Source organism: Carcharhinus amblyrhynchos, chromosome 33, assembly GCF_965287045.1.
Source record: "Carcharhinus amblyrhynchos chromosome 33, sCarAmb.v2.hapA, whole genome shotgun sequence".
NCBI lineage: Eukaryota > Metazoa > Chordata > Chondrichthyes > Carcharhiniformes > Carcharhinidae > Carcharhinus > Carcharhinus amblyrhynchos.
Window position 1 is genome coordinate 733,293 of NC_137356.1, and position 25,830 is coordinate 759,122.

The following is a 25,830-nucleotide window of genomic DNA, read 5'->3' on the forward strand; positions in this document are numbered from 1 at the left end:
TCCACATTAATGAGTTAGATAGGAAATGGTCAACACGACATGGTTAAATTAAATCCCAGTGATAAGCAGCTAGTTAATGTCAGGATACACAGCTGTAACAGCCCAGTAAGCAACACAGAGTAACAGCAGCAGGAATGTGATGATCGGGTAGAGCAGAGTTGACATAATACATCCAACGGCCCTGTGGGAACAGGAACATTGACAAGTTTAGTGCTGAAAAGACTCTTTAAACCCAATCATTTTTTCACTCTCTCTCATAAAGCCAGATACAAACAACAGTACAGCACAGGGACAGGCCCTTCGGCCCTCCAAACCTGTGCTGATCATGATGCCCTAACTAAAAAACCTTCTGCCCTTACTCGATCCATATCCCTCTATTCCCTCCCTATTCACGTACCCGCTCAGATGTTTCTTAAATGTTGCTAATGTGCCTGCTTCACCATCTCCTCTGGCAGTACATTCCAGGCACCCTCCACTCTCTGTGTGAAAAACATCCCCCACACATGTCCCTTAAACTTTCCCCCTCTCACCTTGAACCTGTGTCCCCTTGTAATTGACACTTCCACCCTGGGAATAAACCTCTGACTCTCTGAAGAAGTGGGGACCGGAGGAAAGAGGGTGGGGACCAAATGCCTCAGCCTCTCAATCTGCATAACAGGTTTGAGGTTCTTGCTTCCAGTGTGGACAAGAATGAGAGCTGTGAGGTTGGTGAGCAAACTGCACACGGTACGGTGATGCAGACACAGGACATAGGCAAAGAGAAGGTGAAAAGGAATGTAGTGGTAATTGGGGATAGTGTGGTTAAGGGTATTGACACTGTCCTTTGTCACAATGACAAAGATCACAGAAGGGTGTGTTGTCTGCCTGGTGCTCGGGTCCAGGATGTTGCATCTGGGCTGCAGAGGAACCTGGAGTGGGAGGGTGAGAACCCGGTCGTTGTAGTACATGTGGGTGCCAACAACGTAGGCAAAATGCGAACTGAGGATCTGGGGAGGGAATATGAAAAGCTGGGAATGGAATTAAAAAGTAGAACCGACAAGGTGGTTATCTCTGGACTACTGTGTGCAGACGGGCGTAGGGTTGATAAGATTAAAGAAGTGAATGGGTGGCTCAGGGATTGGTGTGGGAGGAATTTATGGGGCATTGGCACCAGTATTCTCACCCTCCCACTCCAGGTTCCTCTGCAGCCCAGATGCGACATCCTGGACCCGAGCACCAGGCAGACAACACACCCTTCTGTGCTGTTTGTCACTGTGACAAAGGACAGTGTCAATACCCTTAACCATACTATCCCCAATTACCACTACATTCCTTTTCACCTTCTCTTTGTCTATGTCCTGTGTGGGACGGGGTTGGTCTGAACCGTGCTGGGACCAGAGTCCTGGCGAATCGTGTAGATAGGACAGTAAATAGGGCTTTAAACTAATTAGGGGGGGAGGGGAGAGGGTGCGAGGGTAGGTGAAATTACAGGGTCAAAAGTAAAGAAGAGGGCACAGGTATGGGAAGAGGCCAAGGATATCCCAATGATAAAGGGAGTAGGGGGCGTGAGTAAGGTTGGTGGCGTTCCGGCAAATAGGGTACAGGGGAAGGCTGGGATGAAGGCACTTTGAATGCACGAAGCATTCGGAATAAAGTGAATGAGCTGGTGGCTCAGATCAGCACAAATGGATATGATCTGGTGGCCATTACAGAGACGTGGCTGCAGGGTGACAGGGACTGGGAGCTGAATGTACAGGGGTATCAAGTGTTTAGGAAGGATAGACGGGAGGAAAAAGGCTGGGGGGGAGTAGCTCTGCTGATTAAGGGTAGCATCAGGGCGGTAGTAAGGGAAGATATAGGCGCCAAAGAGCAGAACGTGGAATTGTTGTGGATGGAGATAAGGAACAGCAAAGGGAGGAAGACACTGGTGGGTGTCGTCTATAGGCCCCTAAATAATGATCTGGAGGTGGGGCGGGCTATTAATGCGCAATTAAATGCGGCGTGCAGGAATGGAACGGCGATAATTATGGGGGATTTCAATCTACATATTGATTGGTCGACCCATGTTGGACGCGGTGGGCTTGAGGAATGCTGCCGGGATAGTTTCCTTGAACAGTGTGTGTTGGAGCCGACGAGGGAGCGAGCTATCTTGGATCTGGTGTTATGTAATGAGGCAGGTAGAATTAGGGACCTTGCAGTGAAGGATCCTCTTGGGAAGAGTGATCATTGTATGGTGGAGTTTCTGATGCAGATGGAGGAGGAGAAAGTGGATTCCCGGACCTGTGTCCTTTGTTTGAACAGAGGGGAGTACGATAGGATGAGAGAGGAATTGGCAAATGTTGATTGGGGGAGCGCACTGGAAGGTAGGTCTGCTGAGGAACAGTGGAGGATCTTTAAGGAGATCTTTCTTGGTGCTCAGCAGAAATTTATTCCGATGGTTAAAAAGGATCGTAGGAGGAGATATAATCAGCCGTGGATAACGAAGGAGGTAAAGGAAAGTGTTAAATTAAAAGCGGATGCGTTTAGAGTAGCTAAGAGTAGTGGGCGAGAAGAGGATTGGGAGAGGTTTAAATATCAACAAAGAATGACGAAGAAGTTGATAAAGAAGGGTAGGATAAACTATGAAGCTGGGCTAGCGCTTGATATAAAAAAGGATAGTAAGAGTTTTTATAAATATATAAAAAGGAAGAGGCTGGCTAGGGTGAACGTTGGACCCTTAGAGGATTGGGGGGGGTGGGGTGGTGGTGGTACTTAGGGGTAGGGGTAGGGGATGGGGAAATGGCTGAGGCCTTGAATAACTTTTTTGTTTCGGTCTTCACGGAGGACGTGAATAATTTGCCAGGTGTTAGCGATGGAAAGATGGGAGGAGTGGAGGGCCTGAATGACATTATTGTTACTAGAGAGGCACTGCTCGACAGACTGGAGGGACGGATTGTAGACAAGTCCCCAGGACCGGATGGAATGCATCCAAGGGTTCTGAAAGAAATGGTAGAGGTGATAGTGGATGCCTTGGTGATTATTTTCCAAACATCGCTGGATTCCGGGGAAGTGCTGGAAGATTGGAAAACGGCTAATGTTACGCCGTGTTTAAGAAGGGTGCCAGGCAAAAGGCAGGGAATTATAGGCCGGTTAGTTTAACGTCTGTTGTAGGTAAAATGTTAGAATCCGTGATCAAGGAGAAAATAGCGAGGCATCTTGAGGAGAATTGTTTGATAGAGCAGACGCAGCACGGTTTCGTTAAGGGAAAGTTGTGTCTGACGAATTTATTGGAGTTCTATGAGGATGTGTCTAGGGCGGTGGATAGAGGAGAGCCGGTGGATGTGGTGTTTCTTGATTTTCAGAAGGCGTTTGATAAGGTGCCGCACAAGAGGTTATTACAGAAGGTTAGAGGGCATGGGGTTGGGGGTAGGGTGTTAGCGTGGATAGAGGACTGGTTGTCAAATAGGAGGCAGAGAGTGGGGGTCAATGGGTGCTATTCGGATTGGCGGTTGGTGACTAGTGGAGTGCCCCAGGGGCCGGTGCTGGGGCCTCAGCTATTTACCATTTATATAGATGATCTGGAGGAGGGAACCGAGTGCAGGGTGTCGAAATTTGCTGATGACACCGAGATTGGTGGAATGGCAAATTGTGCGGAGGGCATGGAAAGTCTGCAGAAGGATCTAGATAGGCTGGGCGAATGGGCCAGGAACTGGCAAATGGAATTTAATGTTGGCAAGTGTGAAGTCGTCCACTTTGGTAGGAATAATGGTAGGAAGGACTATTACTTACGTGGCAAAAAACTGCAGCATGCAACGGTGCAGAGGGACCTGGGGGTCCTTGTGCATGAGTCGCAAAAACCCAGTCTGCAGGTGCAGCAGGTGGTCAGGAAGGCGAATGGGATGCTGGCCTTCATAGCGAGAGGGATTGAATATAAAAGTAGGGACATCTTGCTGCAACTGTACAGGGCACTGGTGAGGCCGCAGCTGGAGTACTGTGTGCAGTTTTGGTCGCCGCACTTACGCAAGGATATTTTGGCCTTGGAGGGAGTGCAGAGGAGGTTTACTAGGCTGATACCGGAGTTGAGGGGGTTGAACTATGAGGAGAGGCTGAATAAACTAGGCTTGTACTCGTTAGAGTTTAGAAGAATGAGGGGAGATCTCATTGAGATATATAAGATGATGAATGGGATGGATAGGATAGAGGTGGAGAGGCTCTTCCCGCTCAGAAAGGACAGGAGGACTAGAGGGCACAGCCTCAAGATAAAGGGGGGGGTGGTTTTGAACGGAGATGAGGAGGAACTTCTTCACTCAAAGGGTGGTGAATCTCTGGAATTCTCTGCCCGTTGAAGTGGTGGAGGCTGCCTCGTTAAATATATTTAAGACGTGGGTAGATAGGTTTTTGATAAGAGAGGGGATTAAGGGTTATGGGGAGAGGGCGGGAAAGTGGAACTGAGCCACGACAGATCAGCCATGATCTTATTGAATGGCGGGGCAGGCTCAAACGGCTAGATGGCCTACTCCTGCTCCTATTTCTTATGTTCTTATGTTCACCCTGTCAATCCCTCTCAATTCTGTAGACCTCGATCAGGTCTCTTCTCAACCTCCGTCTTTTCAGTGAAAACAATCCTAATTTAGTCAACCTCTCCTCATAGCCAACACTCCCAAGACCAGGCAACACCCTGGTGAACCTTCTTTGCGCTCTCTCCAAACCTTCATGTCCTTCTGGTAGTGTGGTGACCAGAACTGCACACTATACTCCAAATGCAGCCTAGCCAAGGTTTTATAAAGCTGCAACATGATTTCCCAACTCCTGTATTTAATGCCCCAGACGATGAAGGAAGCATGCTCTATGCCTTCTTAGTCACCTTGGCCACCTACGTTGCCACTTTTGGGGAACTGTGACCCTGCACGCCCAGATCCCTCTGTATGTTAATGTTCCTAAGGGTTCTGCCGTTTACAGTATAATTTATACCTAAACTTGATCCTCCAAAATGCATCACCTTGCATTTGTCTGGAGTAAACTCCATCTGCCATTTCTGTGCCCAAGTCTCCAACCTACCTATATCCTGTTATATCCTCTGACAATCCCCAGCACTGATGTGGAGATGCAGGCGTTGGACTGGGATAAACACAATCTGTAATCCTGTGCACTACCAGCAACTTCATCAATCTTTGTGACACCCACTAACTTACTAATCAGACCACCCACATTTTCCTCCAGATCATTTATACATATTACAAACATCAGAGGTCCCAGCAGAACACTATTTGCTACAGATCTCCATTCTGAAAAACACCCTTCCACTGCTACTCTATCTTCTATAACCAAGCTAGTTCTGTATCCATCTAACCAGCCACCCCGAATCCCATGTGATTTTAGTTTTTGTACCAGTCTGCCATGTGGGACCTTGACAAACCCTTATTAAAGTCCATATAAACTACATCCACAGCCCTTCCCTCATCAATTATTTTCGTCATCTCTTCAAAAACTCAATCAAGTTGGTGAGACATGACCTTCCTCGTACAAAACCATGCTGCCTGTCACTAACTGGTCCATTTTCCTCCAAATGTGCATATGTCCTGTCCCTTAATATCTTCTCCAAAAGCTTCCCCACCACTGACGTCAGGCTCACCGGCCTATAACTTCCTCAATTATACCTGCTTCCTCTCTTATACAGGGAACAATATTGGCTATTCTCCTGTCCTCTGGAACTTCGCCTGTGGCCAAAGAGGATGTGAAGATATCTGTTATTTCTTCTCTTGCCTCCCGCGGTAACCTGGGATAGATCCCATCCGGCCCCAGAGACTTGTCTACCTTAGTGCAATTTAGGATACTCAACACTTCTTCCTTTGATATATTGACATTCTCTAGAGCATTCACACACCCATCCCTGACCTCAACATCTGTTGTGTCCTTCTCCTTGGTGAATACTGTTACAAAATACTCATTAAGGATTTCACCCATCTTCCATGGCTCCATGCACAACTTCCCTGTTGTGAATGTGAACCAATATCAGTGAGGAACTCCACTGTACACCCACTACCCTACCCCCACGTGAACATCCAAAAATCCTCATCCCCAAGTTTCAGCCCTTTCCCCAACTGAACCTGTTCTCTCCCCCCCAACCTGTTTTAAAATCACCAACTGTGCCTCAACCCCCATCCCAGCCTCCCCACTTTCAAACCAATGCACGTCTCCATGCCGTCCCATAACTGCGCCCCCCACAACTCCCCCACCCCTTCCCAAAACTCCCCACGCCCTGCCTTAATCTCTTTGAAATCCACACCTCCAACAACGCCAACTCCAAATCCCAATCATTTCAAGGCCCATTACCCCACCTTCCCCTGCCTCAAACCCCTCCTTGCTTTTGCCTCAGACAAACATCCCCATCTCCAATACCCAGACCACACTGCCTCAGACCTCCAGACACACCTCCAAACTTAGTGCCTCAACTCCCTCTCCCTGCCTGAACTCTGGTCAAACCCACCCCCTTCCCCACCCTGTCTCTGCTTCAATCCTAACCCATTCCTCTGTACATGCTGAACTCACCTGCTTGCTTCCTTTATCAGGGCAATCGCAATCAGAATCCTTTTGCGTAGGAATATTAACAGCAGAATGATGATAACCTCCACAATTGTCAGGATGATTACTGCAATTAAAGACAAAAAGCAGTCAATCCCTGGCTCCGAGATTGTGAATCTGAACTTCACACACTGGCTATAACCACCATACTCAGGATGCCAATTTCAACGTCTGTCCACTGAACACGTTACTGATTACATGAATGCCTCCTGTATCTAGCATGATTGACTGTGACTGAGAAGAGGCGAATAAGAAAGTAAAAGTCACTAAACATCTCCATGATAAACAAGCAATCCGCCTCCCATTGCAAGGTATTGTCATTACCTGCAACACCCACCTTCCTGGTCAGCCCTTACCAATTGGCAGCAGCTTTAACTCTCGTTTAGACTGATCGCCAATAGAGGACAAGAGTAAAAAAAATCCTGCCAAATCATTTGAATTAGAATCATAGAAACCCTGAAAGGCCAACATAAAGACACTTTACCTGAATGCACATAGCATTCGACACAAAGTGAATTAATTGATGGCACAAATCAATACAAATTTGTATGATCTAGTGACCATTACAGAAACGTGGTTGCAGGGTGACCAGGACTGGGAACTGAATATCCAGGGGTATCAGACATTTCGGAAGGATAGACAAGAAGGAAAAGGAGGCGGTGTAGCTCTGTTAATTAAGGATAACATCAGGGCAGTAGTGAGAGACGATATAGGCTCTAAGGAGCAGAATGTGGAATCAATGTGGGTGGAGATAAGGGATAGCAAGGGGAAAAAGTCACTGGTGGGCATAGTCTATAGGCCCCCAAATAATAACTTTGAGGTGGGGCAGGCTATAAACAAACAAGTAACAGATGTGTGTAAAAACAGAACAGCAATAATCATGGGGGATTTTAACCTCCATATTGATTGGTCGACTCAAGTCGGACGCAGTGGACTTGAGGAAGAGTTCTTAGAATGCTGTTGAGATAGTTTCCTTGAACAGTATGTTACAGAACCTACGAGGGAGCGAGCTATCTTGGATCTGGTCCTGTGAAATGAGACAGGTAAAATTAATGATCTCCTTGTGAGGGATCCTCTTGGAATGAATGATCACAATATGGTTGAATTTCTAACACAGATGGAGGGTGAGAAAGGAGGGTCCCAAACCAGTGTCCTCTGCTTGAACAAGGGCAAATACAATAGGATGAGGGCAGAGTTGGCTAATGTAGACTGGGAGCGCAGACTAGTTGGTAGGACAGCTGAGGAACAGCGGAGGATTTTTGAGGAGATTTTTCTCAGCACTCAGCAAAAATATATTCCAGTGAAAAAGAAGGAATGTAAGAAAAGGGATAACCAGCCACGGGTAGCTAAGGAAATAAAGGAGTATCAAATTAAAAACCAATGAGTGGCCAAAATTAGTGGGGAACTAGAAGATTGGGAAAGCTTTTAAAAAAAAAACAAAGAACTACTAAGAAAGCAATAAAGAAAGGAAAGATAGATTATGAAAGTAAACTAGCACAAAATATAAAAACTGATAGTAAAAGTTTTCACAAATATATGAAACGGAAAAGAATGGCTAAAAGTAAATGTTGGACCCTTCGAAGATGAGAAGGGGGATTTAATAATGGGAAACGAGGAAATGGCCAAGGCCTTAAACAAGTTTTTTGTGTCGGTCTTCACAGTGGAGGATACAAATAGCATACTGATAATTGACGGTCATGGGACTGTGGGGGGTGAGGACCTTAAAACGATTACTATTACTAAAGAGGTAGTGCAGGGTAGGCTAATGGGACTAAAGGTAGACAAGTCCTCGGGTCCGAATGGAATACATCCCAGGGTACTGAAAGAAACAGCAGAAGTAATAGCAGATGCGTTAGTTGTAATTTATCAAAATTCGCTGGACTCTGGGGAAGTGCCGGCTGATTGGAAAACAGCTAATTTAACATCACTGTTTAAAAAAGGAGATAGACAAAAGACAGGTAACTACAGGCCAGTTAGTTTAACATCCGTAGTTGGGAAAATGCTGGAATCCATCATTAAGGAAGAAATGGCAGGACACCTGGAAAAGAATGGTTCAGTCAAGTAGACGCAGCATGGATTCATGAAGGGAAAACCGTGTTTCACGAATTTACTGGATTTTTATGAAGCTGTAACTAGTGCGGTTGACAGAGGGGAACCGATGGATGTGCTGTTTTTAGACTTCCAGAAAGCATTCGATAAGGTGCCTCACAAAAGACTACTGCATAAGATAAAGGTACACGGAGTTGGGGGTAAAGTGTTAGCGTGGATTGAGGATTGGCTATCATTGGCTATTCGCATTTTAATCAGTAATCTCTAAACTGTCTGTGCTTTATATGCTCTGTCTGAGGCCAGAACTCTCCATTCACCTGACGAAGAGGGTAACCCCTCGAAAGCTTGTGAGAATATTATCAAATAAATAGGTTGGACTAAAACCTGGTGTTGTCAGACTTTTTACTGTATCTAACAGAAAGCAGAGAGTGGAATAAATGGGTGCTTTTCCGGTTGGCAATTGGTAACTAGTGGCATGACGTAGGGATCTGTGCTGGGGCCTCAACTGTTTACCGTATACATAGACTACCTGGAGGAAGGGACTGAGTGTAGGGTAACAAAGTTTGCGGATGACACAAAGATGAGTGGGAAAGCAAATTGCATGGAGGGCACAAAGTCTGCAGAGAGATTTGGATAGGCCAAGTGAGTGGGCAAGGATTTGGCAGATGGAGTATAACGTTGGCGAGTGTGAGGTTATCCACTTTGGAAGGAATAATAGTAAAATGGACTATTATTTAAATGGTAAAAAAATTACAACATGCTACTGTGCAGAGGGACCTGGGGGTCCTTGTGCATGAATCACAAAAAACTCAGTTTACAGGTGCAGCAGGTGATCAAGAAGGTGAATGGAATGTTGGCCTTTATAGTGAGGGGGACAGAATATAAAAGTAGGGAGGTCTTGCTGCAACTGTACAGGGTACTGGTGAAGCCGCAGCTGGAGTACTGTGCGCAGTTTTGGTCCCCTTATTTATGAGGGGGGATATCAGCTTTGGAGGGGGTGCAGACAAAGTTCACCAGGTTGATTCCAGAGATGAAGGGTTAGCTTATGAGGAGAGATTGAGTAGACTGGGCTTGTACTCATGGGAGTTTAGAAGGCTGAGGGGAGATCTTATAGAGACAATTAAGTTAATAAAGAGGCTAGACAGGGTAGAAGCAAAAAGATTAATTCCACTTAGAATGGAAACAAGAACTAGAAGGCACAGCCTCAAAATAAGGGGGAGTCAACTTAGAACAGAGTTGAGGAAGAACTTCTTCTCCTAGAGGGTACTGAATCTTTGGAATTCTCTGCCCACTGAAAAGGTGGAGGCTACCTCATTAAAAGTGTTTCAGTCACAGATAGATAGATTTTTGACAAATAAGGGAATTAAGGGTTATGGGGAGCAGGCAGGTAAGTGGAAGTGAACCACTATCAGATCAGCCATGATCTTACTGAATGGCGGGGCAGGCTCGAGGGGCTTGATGGCCTACTCCTGCCCCTATTTCTTATGTTCTCATGTTCTACAATGCAGAACAAGGCCATTCAGCCATCAAGCCTGCACAGACAACAATTCTACCCAGGCACTATCCCTGTAACCCCTTGTAATTACCCTGCTTATTCCCCTGACACTAAGGGGCAATCCACTTAACCTGTACATCTTTGAACTGTGGCTGGAAACCCAAACACTCAGAGGAAACCCACACAGACACGGGGAGGACATGCAGACTCCACACAGACACTGAATTGAACCCAGTTCACTGCGAACTGCCGCAATGCCCTTATATAAACCGCAAAGGATTGATGAGGCTAAAATTCAAATCAATGCGATGAGTAAAACACTGGACAGAGCAACCCATTACTTTTGAACCACAATATAAATTAACCTAATGAAATAACACTTTTCACTCATTTAATATTCTCAACATTTCCCGTGAGAACTGAACCATCAATAAAGACAGTCACTCAAAGGTTAATTTTGAAATTCTTGAAAACACAACAATGAAAATAATGGAAGGTGGAACTAAGTGTTTTATTGCAATCACTCCAAGATCAAAAACTAAAACATCCCCATTAATTATGCACAGGAAATGAGGCTGGAATTTGAAGTCTATCGAGGAGATGGGAATTAAAGCTATCAATGGCCATCAGACTTGGTGCCACAACTGAGTTATGTTGCTGAACCTCTTGGGACAGCGTTACAGACAGCAGAAAACTGCACTAACCAACTCTCCCACTTCCTGTGCTGTTTACCTTTGTCAAAGTGTCATCTGGACTAGAAATGTCAACTCTTTTCTCTCCTAACAGATGCTGCCAGACCTGCTGAGATTTTTCAGTGTTTTCTGATGACACGAGGATGAGTGGTAAAGCAAATTGCGTGAGGGTGTGGAAAGTCTGCAGAGGGATCTGGATAGGCTGAGTGAGTGGGCGAGGACCTGGCAGATGGAGTATAATGTTAGCAAGTGTGAGGTTATCCACTTTGGTAGAAATAATAGTAGGAGGGATTATTATTTAAAAGGCGAAAAGCTGCAGCATGCTACGGTGCAGAGGGACCTGGGGGTCCTTGTGCATGAGTCGCAAAAACCCAGTCTGCAGGTGCAGCAGATGATCAAGAAGGCGAATGGGATGCTGGCCTTTATAGCGAGGGGGATAGAATATAAAAGCAGGGAGGTCTTGCTGCAACTGTACAGGGTGCTGGTGAGGCCGCAGCTGGAGTACTGTATGCAGTTTTGGTTGCTGCACTTGCAGAAGGATATTTTGGCCTTGGAGTGCAGAGGAGGTTCACTAGGCTGACACCGGAGATGAGGGGGTTGGACTATGAAGAGAGACTAAATAGACTGGGTCTGTACTCGTTGGAGTTTAGAAGGATGAGGGGGGATCTTATAGAGACATATAAGATATTGAAACGGATGGATTGGGTAGAGATAGAGAGAATTTTCCCGCTTAGAAAGGATAGCAGGACTAGAGGGCGGCAGTTTACATCGGAGTTGAGGAGGAACTTCTTCACTCAAAGGGTGGTGAATCTCTGGAATTCTCTGCCTGTTGAAGTGGTGGAGGCTACCTCACTAAATATATTTAAGACACGGGTAGATAGGTTTTTGACAGGCAAGGGAATTAAGGATTATGGGGAGAAAGCGGGAAAGTGGAACTGATCCACTTCAGATCAGCCATGATCTTATTGAATGGCGGGGCAGGCTCGAAGGGCTAGATGGCCTACTCCTGCTCCGAGCTCTTATATTCTGTTTTGGTGAAAGCAGATCAAATCTCTCTGCATTTCACAAACGGTACGTTGTGCTTGCATAGCAAGCAAGAAACAATCCAAAGGACTGAAGGAACAGGAGTTAATGTTGGGGAATTGGGGAAAGACTAATTTTACTAAGCTGAGGCGTGATTTAGCAAAAATGAACAGAAACAGCTACTTGAAGGTTAATCAGTATCAGAGCAGTGGGAGGCATTCAAAGGGGAGGTTCAAAGGGTTGAGAGTAAACAGGAAACAGGGTGGGACGGCCACATCTAGAGCTCTGAATGTCAGAGTTTACAGAGAAAGCAAAGGCAAAAAAGGAAAGCTTATGTCAAACACCAAGAAGTGGAAACTACAGAAAGCCAAGAGGAGACTAGAAAGAGCAGGGATGAAATCAAAAAGGAAATTGGGAGAGCAAAGAGAGGGCATGAAAAAATATTGGCCAGAAGAATCAAGGAGAAACCCAAAGATGTTTAATCAATACATTAAGCATAAAAGGATAATTAACGAAAGAGTAGGGTCCATAAAAGACCAAAAAGGTAACATTTGTGTCGGGGTGAAAGACGTGGGTAAAAATAAAGTTTATTTATTTTAAGGTTTATTTATTAGTCACAACTAAGGCTTACATTAATACAGCAATGAAGTTACTGTGAAATTCCCCTAGTCGCCACAATCTGGCGCCTGTTTGGGTCAATGCACCTAATCAACACGTCTTTCAGACTGTAAAGGAACCAGGGCATGCGGAGTAAACCCATGCAGATACGGGGAGAATGTGCAAACTCCACATGGACAGTGACCCAAGCCGGGAATTGAACCCGGGTCCCTGGCACCGAGAGGGAACAGTGCTAACCACTGTGTCACTGTGCCGGGTACGGATGGGATTCTAAATGAACACTTTGCATCTGTCTTTACAAAGGAAATCGTTAATGCAGAGATTGTAGTTCAGGAGGGAGTGTGAAACATTGGATGTGATAAACATCGGGGAAGAGGAAGTATGAATGGGATTAGCATCAATGAAAGGGAATTTCACTGGAATTGTACCTCAGAAACCAGGAAGGAAATTGCAGAAGGGTTGACCATTAATTCTCACTGAAGAGGGGTGAGGTGCCAGAGGATTGGAGAACTGCTGACATTGTATCTTTGTTTAAAAGGGAGAGGGGAATCGAGTGAATAATTACAGGCCAGTCAATCTGATCAATATAAACCGTCACTAAGAAAGGTACGGATTAATTAAGGACAGTCACTCTAAAAGCACAGCCCCCAAATGGAGAGAACTTCGGAAAATAAAGTTTAGGGAATCTGAAAGATTCTGACCTACTTCCATTAAAACCTTGGGATGAACCATCTGGGCCTAAGGATCTGTTACCCTTTAGTGACGTTGTCTTCTTTGCTACTTTAAATGCTAAGAACTCCACTCTAACTCCAGCAGGTTGGTGATATCTCAATCTCATACTTACACAGAGCGGGACTTTCCAGCACCACTTGCTCCAGAAATGGAAAATCCCACCCAAGGTCAGTGGACCTTTCCATAATTGGCCCCCTGTCCGCTCCATTCCACTGGCAGGCGGAACAGGAAAATTTGCCCCACAGTTTAGAACTCGAACTCAGGGTTGTGAAAATAATTGCTACTTACTGAATGCCAACCAGGTCTGTCGCAGGTGCAGGTACACTCTGAGGTCGGTCTGGAAGCCCAGATCATGAATTGTAATCTCTGATCCTGGAACTCCTTTTAATTCCCTATACTCCATGATACAGTGAAAGATACCTGCAACAACAAAGCAAATTCCCAATGTGATATGGGCTAAGGTGCCAATAGTTCAGGCCTCTCAAACTTTCTACAGAATTCTTTTTTTTGCCTTTCTCCCTCTCCCTGGGTCACTTGAGGGTTACAAGGTAGCTGGGAATGAGTTTAAACAAAAAGGGCTTAGGAGAGCTAGGAGGGGGCACGAGAAGTCCTTGGCAAGTCAGATAAAGGAAAACCCCAAGGCTTTTTACTCTTATGTGAGAAGTAAAAGAATGACCAGAGTGAGGTTACAGCCGGTCAAGGATAGTAGTGGGAACTTGTACATGGAATCAGAAGAGATAGGTGAGGCATTAAATGAATACTTTTCTTCTTGATCTTGTTGAGTGGCGGGGCAGGCTCGAGGGGCTGGATGGCCTACTCCTGCTCCTATTTCTTATGTTCTTATGTTCAGTGTTCACTAAGGAGAGGGGCCACATTTTTGAGGATGAGTGTGAAATACAGGCTAATAGGATGGAGGAGGTAGATGTTCTGAAGATGTATTAGCAATTTTGAAAAACCTGAGGGTCGATAAGTCCCCTGGGCCTGATAGGATACATTCTAGGATACTTTGGGAGGCAAGGGATGAGATTGCAGAGCCTTTAGCTTTGATCTTTGGGTCCTCATTGTCCACAGGGATTGCACCAGAGGACTGGAGAGTGGCAAATGATGTTCCTTTCTTCAAGAAAGGAAATAGGAATGACCCTGGTAATTATAGACCAGTCAGTCTTACTTCAGTGGTCGGTAAGTTACTGAAAAGGGTCCTGAGAGATAGGATTTATGACCACTTGGAAAGATGCAGTTTAATCTGGGATAGTCAGCACGGTTTCACGAGGGGTAAGTCCTGCCTCACAAATTTGACTGAATTCTTTGAGGAGGTAACTAAGTGTGTAGATGAAAGTAGAGCAGTTGATGTATTATACATGGATTTTAGTAAGGCGTTTGATAAGGTTCCCCATGGTAGGCTCATGAAGAAGGTAAGGAGGGGTGGGATCGAAGGAAATTTGGCCAATTCGATAAGTAACTGGCTGTCTCATAGAAGACAGAGCGTAGTGGTGAATGAAAAATTTTCAGACTGGAGACCAGTTACCAGCGGTGTAGCACAGGGGTCAGTGCTGGGTCCTCTGCTATTTGTGATATTTATCAATGGCTTGGAGGAGGGAGCTGAAGGGTGGGTCAGTAAATTTGTTGATGACACCAAGATTGGTGGAGTAGTGGATGAGGTGGGGGGCTCTTGTAGGCTGCAAAGAGACATTGATAGGATGCAGAGCTGGGCCGAAAAGTGGCAGATGGATTTTAACCCTGATAAGTGTGAGGTGATTCATTTTGGTAGGACAAACTTGAATGCAGATTACAGGATCAACGGCAGAGTTCTGAGGAATGTGGAGAAACAGAGAGATCTTGGGGTTCGTATCCACAGATCTCTGATGGTTGCCATTCAACTGGATAGAGCTGTGAAGGCTTATAGTGTGTTAGTGTTTATTAACAGGGGGTTTGAGTTTAAGATCTATACAGTTATGCTGCAAGTATACCAGACCTTGCTGAGACCACATTTGGAATATTGTGTGCAATTCTGGTCACCTCACTAGAAGGATGTGGAAGCATTGGAAAGAGTGCAGAGGAGATTTACCAGGATGCTGCCTGGTTTGGAGAGTAGGTCTTATGAGGAAAGGTGGAGGGAGCTCTTTAGAGCAGAGATGAGAGGCAACTTAATAGAGGTTTATAAGATGATGAGGGGGATAGATAGAGTGGACGTTCAGAGACTATTTCCTCAGGTGGATGTAGCTGTTACTAAGGGGCATAACTATAAGGTTCATGGTGGGAGATATAGGAGAGATGTCCGAGGTAGATTCTTTACTCAGAGTCATTGGGATGTTAAATGCTCTGCCTGCTGTGGTAGTGGAGTCGGAATTTTAGGAACTTTCAAGCAGTTATTGAATAGGCACATGGAGCACACCAGAATGATAGGGATTGGGATAGCTTGTTCTTGGTTTTGACATAGCTCAGCAAAACATCGAAGGCCGATGGGCTGTTCTGTGCTGTACTTTCCTATGTTTCCCCTTTGGAAGACAGAGAATTTTCCTACAAGAGGGTGTAAAACTTTCCAATGTACTCAGAGATTAGACAGTGACTGCTGTCTGAGCAGAGACAGCCAAGTATTATCTCCATTTCATTAAGTAAATATAGCTCTCTCACACACCATGGTAGCTGGATATTGAGCTGACAGGGTTTCCCTTCGTTGGCATCCGCTTATGCGGAGATTAGATCAGTCCAAATTAGGTATCTACCCTGGTCTGTGATTTCCATTCTAGACAATGTTCTCTTGCTCTATATACTCGGTACTGCACTGGGTAACACTCTCCTGGTCTGTACACTCGGTACTGCACTGGGGAACACACTCCTGGTCTGTATACTTGGTACTGCACTGGGTTACGCTCTCCTGCTCTGTACACTTGGTACTGCACCAGGTAACGCTCTCCTGGTCTATACACTCGGTACTGCCCTGGGTAACGCTCTCCTGCTCTGTACACTCGGTACTGCCCTGGGTAACGCTCTCCTGCTCTGTACACTCGGTACTGCCCTGGGTAACGCTCTCCTGCTCTGTACACTCGGTACTGCCCTGGGTAACGCTCTCCTGCTCTGTACACTCGGTACTGCACTGGGTAACGCTCTCCTGCTCTGTACACTCGGTACTGCACTGGGTAACGCTCTCCTGCTCTGTACACTCGGTACTGCACAGGGTAATGCTCTCCTGGTCTGTATACTCGGTACTGCACTGGGTAACACTCTGCTGGTCTGTACACTCAGCAGTTCTCCCATAGTCTAAGCCAAACGCATGTTGATGCTTTGGCTAATCTGGGAACGTGGTAGTTGAGAAAAGATTTGAATACACCGTATCAATGAATAATGACAGCAGTAATGACGTCATCCCAATCTGTTAACATACCGTAACCCAGGACAGCAATGACCAGCAGGATGCTTAACCACACCATAAACGTGGCAATGAAACGCAGCAAGACGACAAAGATCAGACTAACCACCAGAGCGATACTCATACCTCTGCAATGCAAATGGACAAAACTCAATCAACAATAGCTTGCATTGATCTAGCACCTTACAATGTAGCAAAACATCCCAGGGCATTTGGCAGAAATGTTATCAGACAAAATTTGACACAGAACCTTCCTAAGGAAATATTTTTGAAGGTAGATTTTAAGAAGCATCCATTTAGGAGGGAGGAGAAGTTTAGAAAAGGAACTGGCAAAAGTTTAGCTCTTGGCAGCTGAAGGCTCGGCCACCAACGAAGAAGCCATGGAAATCAGAGATGCCAAAAGGACCAACAGAATTGGAATACGGATATCACAGGCAGTCCTGGGGCTAGAGGTGATTATAGAGATAGGAAGAGGCCAGGCCATAGTGGGATTTGACAACTAAACCAAGAATCTTAACATCAAAGAATTGGCAGATCAGTTATCCGTAGGTCAGCAAGAACAGACACACATCGGTGACCAGAGACAAGATTATTGTGATGGAATCAACAACAACTCTTCCCAATATTTAACTGAAGGAAACTTCTTTCTACGAATGTGAACCAACAGTATAAGAAAACAGAGGCAGTGGAGGAGCCATGAGATGTGGTAGTGAGGTAGTGCTGGGCATTGTCAGTGCACACATGGAAAGTGATGTTACATGTTCAGACATGCACTCAGGTGAAAAATAAGAGGGAGTCCTTGGGGAGATGGGGAGGATCCAAAGATAACGGTGCAGTACAACTATGAGCAAAACTTCATCCCATCTTATAGGCACACATACAGGGGAAAATTAATAAAAACACTTACATCAAAATCCAGTACCAAGATTTGGTGTAATCTTCAAATATCTTCATCGCCACTTCTCTGGCTTCACGGACTATATTCGCTCCCCTGCAGAACAAAAATAGCTCACTCATAATTGGAGTTAGAGGATCACAGGGAGGAAAGAGAACTGTGTTGTTGTACGCTTGGAGACTTCGACAGGATATATGGGAGGAGGGTGGAAATGCAGAATCAGAGAAGGGGAGGCTGGTAAGATATCCAGAAAACAGGAGATCAACAGAAGTGGGATGGATTCCAGCATCACCAAGGCCATTTGTAGCATCCGGACTTCTATCTATTGATGTCTCTTATCTGGTCAGAGTACAGATGGGAGTATAGAACATTCCAGGTTTGCTGGATCAGGCACTCAGTGAATTAACAAAATGTCACTTGGCCAGAAAGCTAAAACTGGTTTCAACGGTGGGAACATTCAACAAGTCAACGTTGTCATTACTGTACAACCCTTGGTTGGCTTTTGGTCAGGAGGGCTGGAAAGAGCTGGTCAGGAGGAGGGCTGGAGAGCACAATAGTTTGGAACAGGTTCAGATCCGAGCAAGGTTCAAGGCTCAGAAGCTTCCTTTCTCTCTGCTGGCTGTAAACACAGGCACAGTTCCAATCCCATGAGTAACAGGCATGGGTCGAAATAGTTAATGCATTGTTAAGATGGCGGCACGGGCTCATTGGGCCGAAGGGCCTGTTTCCCGTGCTGTGTTGTTCTTTGTTCCTCCCACAGCGGCAGGATGACACCATTTAGCCCCTCTAGCCTATTCCATTTAATGAGATGGGCAGGCACAGTGGCACAGCGCCCAACACCCTGCCTCACTGTGCCCAGCACTGCTGCATCACTGCATTCAGGACACAAGCTCCGAAAGAGAAATTCTCCAGCTTTCTCTCTCAGTCCGAAGACAGGTTCAGTGTACTAGCCATGTCAAATTGCCCCGTAGTATAACGATTATGTACAAGTTAGATGGATTAGTAGGGGGAAAGGGCCTGGGTAAGATACTATCAGAGAGACAATGAAGACTCAATAGATGGACTGAAAGGCCTCTTCTGACTCTATGAGATTATTGTTGATATATGTATTTAATACTTTTTGGTTGACAAAAATCTGAGTTTTAAACTCAAGTGATCTTACACAAATGCCATTTGCAGAACAGAGCTCCAAACTTGTGAGTAGAAATGCTTAAATTCTATATCTGTTCATGACATATTTATGATCAATACACCTGGACCCACCTTTCGCTGCATCTTGAGTGATATGAGCTTTCCCCTAGTTCAAAAGTGTCCTGTTCCAGTCACCCTATCTTTAATTACAGATCCAGTGATTTACCTAATAGATGTTTGGTTAACTGATCTATGACTCCCCGGTTTCCCGGTCTGGAATTTTCCCACCCCTCCTGCCAGCAAGGTCTGCCTAAGTGAACAGACATTTGACTGGCTTTTCACATTTTCCAGTCCCACACCCTGCCACGCCGGAAAAATAGATCCCACCTTATTCTCTGTTCACGCAACAGTGTCACTAAGGCAGCTCACAGAACAGCCAGTGTACAAAGTGGAAATATCTCACAGAGACGCTTCTCGGGAGTTTTTCCACTGAGAAACACTGATGCTGAGAGAAGTGTGTTTGGAATTAACATGTTCTGTGGAACAAAAATTGTCTTTCACACAATCAGGATTATTTTTTGGGCAAATGTGGCAGCAAAACTGCAAGGACAGCAATGTGATCAATCAGGTAATGGCATTGCGCTGGGTTGGTTGAGAGGGCAGCACATTGGCACAGTGATTAGTATCACTGCCTCACAGCGTCAGGGACTCAGGTTCGATTCCCAGCTTGGGTCACTGTCTGTGCGAAGTCTGTAGGTTCTCCCCGTGTCTGTGTGAGTTTCCACCGGGTGCTCTGGTTTCCTCCCACAGTCTGAAAGATGAGCTGGTTAGGTGGATTGGCCATGCTAAATTGCCCTTTAGTGTCAGGGGGACTAGCTAGAGTAAATAAGTAGAATTGTGAGGATAGGGCCTGGGTGGGATTGTGGTTGGTGCAGATTCAATGGGCTGAATGGCCTCCTGCACTGTAGGGATTCTATGATTGTCGACATGGGTGTAGGGGACCACCATACTTTTCTTTGAATAGTGCTTTGGGATCTTCTCTGTCCATCTGGGCAGGCAGACACAGTCTTCAGAATGGTGAAAGATGGCACTTCAATTTTGCACTGAGTGATCAGCCAACATTGCATGGAAGAGAGTTTAAAATCGGCAATTTTCAGATTGAGTGTGAAGAGTGCAGCCAGTGAGCTGACATTTGCCTGATCTGAAAGCAAACACTGGGCTTTCCTCTACAGCTAAACCAAACTGTACCTAACCTGGGAATGGTTAATACTGGCACTGCGTAAAAACTCATGGTGGAAGATTATTCCTCCCTCTCGCCCAAACACTGCCCAAAACTCACATAAAACACACACCACAAAATGAAAAAAGAATTACAAACTTGGCTGCATCCAGCAGACGTGTAGCATTTATAGATTCACCATTCGCGTCACTGAAAGAAGTCTTGTTGCCAACTTTAATCACACCTTTATCGGTTGTTAAGTCAGGAAAGCACCTTCGGGTAACTGGAGGATAAACATTGAAATATAAGAAACCCCGATAGCAGCAGACAAAAATCTGGCTCAATAGTAAACTGTCCATACAGATCCTCGTCATTACCCAGGCATCCCGTGTGGCAGGGATTCACTTACACACAGCTATGGCACTTGTTTTAATTTCAGTCCATTGACAGTCACAAGAAGAGTTAGAGATGAAACTTCACCTATAGACACCCCTCCTGCCCTGCACACTGTCCCCTATAGACAGCGGTCCCGCCCTGCACACTGTCCCCTATAGACACCCCTCCTGCCCTGCACACTGTCCCCTATAGACACCCCTCCTGCCCTGCACACTGTCCCCTATGGACAGCGGTCGCGCCCTGCACACTGTCCCCTATAGACAGCGCTCCCACCCTGCACACTGTCCCCTATAGACAGCGCTCCCGCCCTGCACACTGTCCCCTATAGACAGCGCTCCCACAATGCACACTGTCCCCTACAGACAGCGCTCCCACAATGCACACTGTCCCCTATAGACAGCACTCCTACAATGCACACTGTCCCCTATAGACACCGCTCCCGCCCTGCACACTGTCCCCTATAGACAGCGCTCCCGCCCTGCACACTGTCCCCTATAGACACCCCTCCCACCCTGCACACTGTCCCCTATAGACAGCGCTCCCGCCCTGCACACTGTCCCCTACAGACAGCGCTCCCGCCCTGCACACTGTCCCCTATAGACAGCGCTCCCACAATGCACACTGTCCCCTATAGACAGCGCTCCCACAATGCACACTGTCCCCTATAGACACCGCTCCCACAATGCACACTGTCCCCTATAGACACCCCTCCCGCCCTGCACACTGTCCACTATAGACACCCCTCCCGCCCTGCACACTGTCCCCTACAGACAGCGCTCCCGGCCTGCACACTGTCCCCTATAGACAGCGCTCCCACAATGCACACTGTCCCCTATGGACAGCGCTCCCACAATGCACACTGTCCCCTATAGACAGCGCTCCCACAATGCACACTGTCCCCTATAGACAGCGCTCCCACAATGCACACTGTCCCCTATAGACAACGCTCCCACAATGCACACTGTCCCCTATAGACAGCGCTCCCGCCCTGCACACGGTCCCCTATAGACAGCGCTCCCGCCCTGCACACGGTCCCCTATAGACAGCGCTCCCGCCCTGCACACGGTCCCCTATAGACAGCGCTCCCACCCTGCACACTGTCCCCTACAGACACCGCTCCCACAATGCACACTGTCCCCTATAGACACCGCTCCCACAATGCACACTGTCCCCTATAGACAGCACTCCCACAATGCACACTGTCCCCTATAGACAGCACTCCTACAATGCACACTGTCCCCTATAGACACCGCTCCTGCCCTGCACACTGTCCCCTATAGACACCCCTCCCCCCCTGCACACTGTCCCCTATAGACAGCGCTCCCACAATGCACACTGTCCCCTATAGACAGCACTCCTACAATGCACACTGTCCCCTATAGACAGCACTCCTACAATGCACACTGTCCCCTATAGACAGCACTCCTACAATGCACACTGTCCCCTATAGACAGCGCTCCCGCCCTGCACACGGTCCCCTATAGACAGCGCTCCCGCCCTGCACACTGTCCCCTATAGACATCGCTCCCACCCTGCACACTGTCCCCTATAGACAGCGCTCCCACAATGCACACTGTCCCCTATAGACAGCGCTCCTGCCCTGCACACTGTCCCCTATAGACAGCGCTCCGACCCTGCACACTTTTGACTTTTATACTTTTAATCATTTCTCTCAGCAGTAAATTTCTCAGCTCCCTTTTGAGTTGTCTCTTAGTCTTTCTGGAGTATTATTCCATATACACTCGCTCAGTGTGCCAATTAAATCTGAACTGTCTGTGGATGTTGGCTTCTCTACCCTCTGCTGCCTCGTTCAGATCTTGTTGTTAGATCAGCAGGAACTTGGAAAGTGGGAGAACTCTCCTAGCAAAAGAATCTAAGAGCAATAAACACTTACAAGGCTTGCTGGGAGTTAAGAAGCTCGGACAGTCACGATCCTTAAACACTCGAGCAGGCGTCTGAAAGGCAAAGAGTCAACGTACAGACGGTTAATACCCACTTACGGTCAGAATTCTGTTCCATTCAACATTTATGTTAATTAAAATGAGGGTATCTGCAATCTGGAGTTCAGAGTGTTGCGGATCTGTATTAATCACCAGAGTAATGTCGCTACGCGAGCCAGTCCTGCGTAATGTTAAAACGTGAGCTTCAGGCGCTTGGACTGTGCCCGTTGCTGAAGTTGGATCCTGAAAGTTTTTGAGTTTACAAAGGACACCGGAATAATCCAGGACCATGCCAAGGTGGCCAGACACCAGTGATTCCACCCTCCTCTATCCTTCATGTGGAGGGAAAACAGAAATCCTGGCAGTAATTTTCTGTGATCACCAATCAGAGATTGACACTGAGAACTTACAGATGACAATAAAAAACTTTTCATCTTAAAAAGATGTGCAAGTTTAGTCATTGTACTTCAGTACCATCCTGAGTCGTTTTGCTTCAGTTACTATCCATCATCTATAAATAAATCTGACCCTGAATCTTAACCTGTATATTTTGCTTTTACTACTCCCACTTTCCAAGGCGATGGAAGAATATGATGGGCTTCCTTCATACTCTGAATAATGGGTTTATAACTGTTTGCTATCAATTATAAACAAGGGGTCACTTATCTGAAAATTATTTCACAAAACACTTTGAAGTTGTGTCCAAGAAAAGTATTTTGATCCACAGGACAAATTGGAATTTTGACAGGTTTGGAAATTGTCAGGTCATCCAGCAGTGTTCATAAAGCTGTCTTTGTGAGAATTTTCGTTGGCTCAGTTAAGTAAAGCACTGCCCAGTATGGTATTGATCCAGGTGCTAAACAATATCCCCAGGCTGTGCCAAGTAGCTGCAGGAGACAGAAATCAGCGGCACTTCCTGATCAGAACAGTGTAGACTGTTCATAATTCATTCTTGGGACATGGGCATCGCTGGCTGGCCAGCATTTATTGCCCATCTCTAGTTGGGCAGTGGAGGGCAGTTGAGAGTCAACCACATTGCTGTGGCTCTGGAGTCACATGTAGGCCAGACAGGGTAAGGGCAGTAGATTTCCTTCCCTAAAGGAACCAGGTGGGTCTTCCTGACAATTGACAATGGTTTCAGGGTCATCAACAGATTCAGAATTCCAGATTTTACTTTAATTGAATTAAAATTCCACTGTCTGCCGTGGTGGGATTCGAATCCAGATGCCTGCAACATAAACTGAGTTTCTGGATTAATAGTCTAGCGATAGTACCACTGGGCCATCTCCTCCCCAGTGAGTGAGGAGAGTTGGGGCACCCCGGGGAGAGTCAAGGGAAGGGGGAACTGCACCCAAGGGACAGTCAACAGAGGGGGGACTGCACCCAAGGGACAGTCATAGAGGTTTACAGCATGGAAACAGGCCCTTTGGCCCAACTTGTCCATGCCACCCTTTTGTTCTGTAAAACCCCTAAACTAATCCCAATTGCCCACATTTGGCCCATATCCTCTATACCCATGTAACTATCCAAATGCTTTTTAAAAGATAAAATTTCCTGCCTCTACTATTACCTCTGGCAGCTTGTTCCAGACACTCACCACCCCTTTGTGTGAAAAAATTGCCCCTCTGGACACTTTTGTATCTCTCCCCTCTCACCTTAAACATGTGCCCTCTAGTTTTAGGCTCCCCTACATTTGGGAAAAGATATTGACTACCTATCTCATCTGTGCCCCTCATTATTTTATCGACCTCTATAAGGTCACCCCTCAGCCTCCTAAGCTTCAGAGAAAAAAGTCCCAGTCTATCCAGCCTCTCCTTATAACATCAATCCATCAAGTCACTCTTTCTAGCTTAATAATATCCTTTCTATAAGAGGGTGACTAGAAATGCACACATAGTATTCCAAGTGTGACCGTACCAATTTCTTGTACAACTTCAACAAGACATCCCAACTCCTGTATTCAATATTCTGACCAATGAAACCAAGCATGCCGAATGCCTTCTTCACCACTCTGTTCACCTGTGACTCCACTTTCAAGGAGCTACAAACATGTACTCCTAGATCTCTTTGTTCTGTAACTCTCCCCAACACCCTTCCATTTACTGAGTAAGTCCTGCCCTGGTTCAATCTGCCAAAATGCATCACCTCACATTTGGCTAAAGTAAACTCCATCTGCCATTCGTCAGCCCACTGGCCCAATTGGTCAAGATCCCATTGCAATTGGAGATAACCTTTTTCACTGCCCATCATGCCACCAATCTTAGTGTCATCTGCAAACTTACTAACCATGCCTCCTATATTCTCATCCAAATCATTAATATAAATGACAAATAACGGTGGGCCCAGCACTGATCCCTGAGGCACACCGCTGGTCATAGGCCTCCAGTTTGAAAAACAACTTTCTACAACCACCCTCTGGCTTCTGTCAAGAAGCCAATTTTGTATCCATTTAGATACCTCATCCTGGATCCCATGAGATTTAACTTTATGCAAAACTTACCATGCGGTACCTTGTCAAAGGCCTTGCTAAAGTCCATGTAGACATCAACTGCACTGCCCTCATCTACCTTCTTGGGTACCCCTTCAAAAAACTCAATTAAATTTGCGAGACATGAGCTTCCACTACAAAGCCATGCTGACTGTCCCTAATCAGTCCTTGCATCTCTAAATGCCTGTAGATCCTGTCTTTCAAAACACCTTCCAACAATTTACCCATCACAAACGCGAGGCTCACTGGCCTATAGTTCCCAGGCTTTTCCTTTTTCAAACAAAGGCACAACATTTGCCACTCTCCAATCTTCAGGCACCTCACCCGTGACTATCGATGATTCAAATATCTCGGCTAGGGGACCCACAATTTCCTCCCTAGCCTTCCACAACGTTTTGGGATATACCTCATCAGGTCCTGCAGACTTATCTACCTTGATGCACTTTAAGACTTCTCTGTAACATGTACACTCCTCAAGACATCATTATTTATTTCCCCAAGTTCCCTAACATCTATGCTTTTCTCAATAGTAAATACTGATGAGAAATATTCATTTAGGATCTCACACATCTCTTGTGGATCACACACGGATGACCTTGTTGATCCTTAAGAGGCCCTACTCTCTCATTTGTCACTCTTTTGCCCTTTATGTATTTGTAGAAGCTCTTTGGATTCTCCTTTACCTTATCTGCCAAAACAATTTTGTGTCCCCTTACAGAGTTGAGAGGGGGAACCGTACCCCAGGGAGAGCCAGGAGAGGGGGAACCGTACCCCAGGGAGAGCCAGGAGAGGGGGAACCGTACCCCAGGGAGAGCCAGGAGAGGGGGAACCGTACCCCAGGGAGAGCCAGGAGAGGGGGAACCGTACCCCAGGGAGAGCCAGGAGAGGGGGAACCGTACCCCAGGGAGAGCCAGGAGAGGGGGAACCGTACCCCAGGGAGAGCCAGGAGAGGGGGAACCGTACCCCAGGGAGAGCCAGGAGAGGGGGAACCGTACCCCAGGGAGAGCCAGGAGAGGGGGAACCGTACCCCAGGGAGAGCCAGGAGAGGGGGAACCGTACCCCAGGGAGAGCCAGGAGAGGGGGAACCGTACCCCAGGGAGAGCCAGGAGAGGGGGAACCGTACCCCAGGGAGAGCCAGGAGAGGGGGAACCGTACCCCAGGGAGAGCCAGGAGAGGGGGAACCGTACCCCAGGGAGAGCCAGGAGAGGGGGAACCGTACCCCAGGGAGAGCCAGGAGAGGGGGAA

The 25,830-nt window shown here is 46.5% G+C and overlaps 1 protein-coding gene across 3 annotated transcripts in view; it reads right to left on the reverse strand.

Annotated features, from left to right (window-relative positions):
- Nucleotides 1-25,830, reverse strand: part of LOC145361103 (choline transporter-like protein 2) — a 106,097-nt gene that overhangs the window by 25,416 nt on the left and 54,851 nt on the right. For all 3 annotated transcript variants that reach the window (XM_080216693.1, XM_080216692.1, XM_080216694.1), the window contains exons 7-13: nt 22,052-22,112; nt 19,921-20,044; nt 17,424-17,507; nt 16,532-16,644; nt 13,438-13,569; nt 6,508-6,607; nt 89-181 (exon numbers count right to left, since the gene is read on the reverse strand). In XM_080216693.1, coding sequence (XP_080072819.1) covers nt 89-181; nt 6,508-6,607; nt 13,438-13,569; nt 16,532-16,644; nt 17,424-17,507; nt 19,921-20,044; nt 22,052-22,112 — 707 coding nt within the window. The remainder of the gene's footprint in view (nt 1-88; nt 182-6,507; nt 6,608-13,437; nt 13,570-16,531; nt 16,645-17,423; nt 17,508-19,920; nt 20,045-22,051; nt 22,113-25,830) is intronic.